Source organism: Octopus bimaculoides, chromosome 7 (genome assembly GCF_001194135.2).
Source record: "Octopus bimaculoides isolate UCB-OBI-ISO-001 chromosome 7, ASM119413v2, whole genome shotgun sequence".
NCBI classification, from domain to species: Eukaryota; Metazoa; Mollusca; class Cephalopoda; order Octopoda; family Octopodidae; genus Octopus; species Octopus bimaculoides.
The window spans coordinates 68,643,205-68,643,998 of record NC_068987.1 but is presented as its reverse complement, the minus strand read 5'-3'; the positions used below and the strand labels follow the sequence as shown (position 1 = coordinate 68,643,998).

At 43.7% G+C, this 794-nt stretch overlaps 1 protein-coding gene across 1 annotated transcript in view; it reads left to right on the top strand.

The window, feature by feature from the left end:
- LOC106874518 (5'-AMP-activated serine/threonine-protein kinase catalytic subunit alpha) overlaps window positions 1–794 on the top strand; it is a 616,447-nt gene that overhangs the window by 584,308 nt on the left and 31,345 nt on the right. Inside the window, exon 5 of the mRNA XM_052969432.1 lies at window positions 210–790. Coding sequence (XP_052825392.1) covers window positions 210–790 — 581 coding nt within the window. The remainder of the gene's footprint in view (window positions 1–209; window positions 791–794) is intronic.

Here is a 794-nt window from a genome sequence, read left to right as displayed (position 1 = left end):
TTTGTTACTTATGATCTTTATACTGGAATCCAGGCTAAATGCATGCCACTGTTGTGTAATCCATTCCTCTCTTTCAGAAGTAAATAACCCCCCCCTCACACACACACACATTTATATATATATATATATATATGCATAATGAAAAAAAAAGAAATAAAAGAAAAATAATTTTGTTTTTCCTTTTTTTTGTTTTGTTTTGTTTTTTGCAGAAGAGGCACCTGATTGTGAAAATGGTCCGAGTATCGGCGTAGGAGTCGGCGGTGGAGGTGGAGGCGGTGGTGGAAGTGCCACCCCTCCGCTGGGGAGTAGAATAAACAACAACAACAACAATATCACTAACAACGGTGCCAGCAGCCCAAACAACAACAACAATAACAACAGCAGCAGCATCAACAATAGCAACGGTAATAGTGCAGCTAGCAATATCAGTAGTAGTAACAACAACAACAACAACAACAACAACAACACCAGCAGCATCATCACCACTACTAGTACCACTTGCACTACAACCACTACCAACATTATTAACACCAACACGAACAGCAGCAGCAACAACAACAACAGCAACAACAGCAGCAGCAGCAGCAACACCACCAACACCAGCAGTAACAATCTGATTAGTACAACAACTGCTGGTGGTTGCGTCGCAGGAGGAGTAGCAGGAGGAGGAGGGGGAGGGGGAAGTGGTGTTGGCGGCAGTAACAGTAGTAGTAGTAGTAGCAGCAGCAGCATTTATCCGGAAATTTCCATCAAATCTGAAACGCTAGTCGGTGCTGACTTAGGCGGCGGCGTAG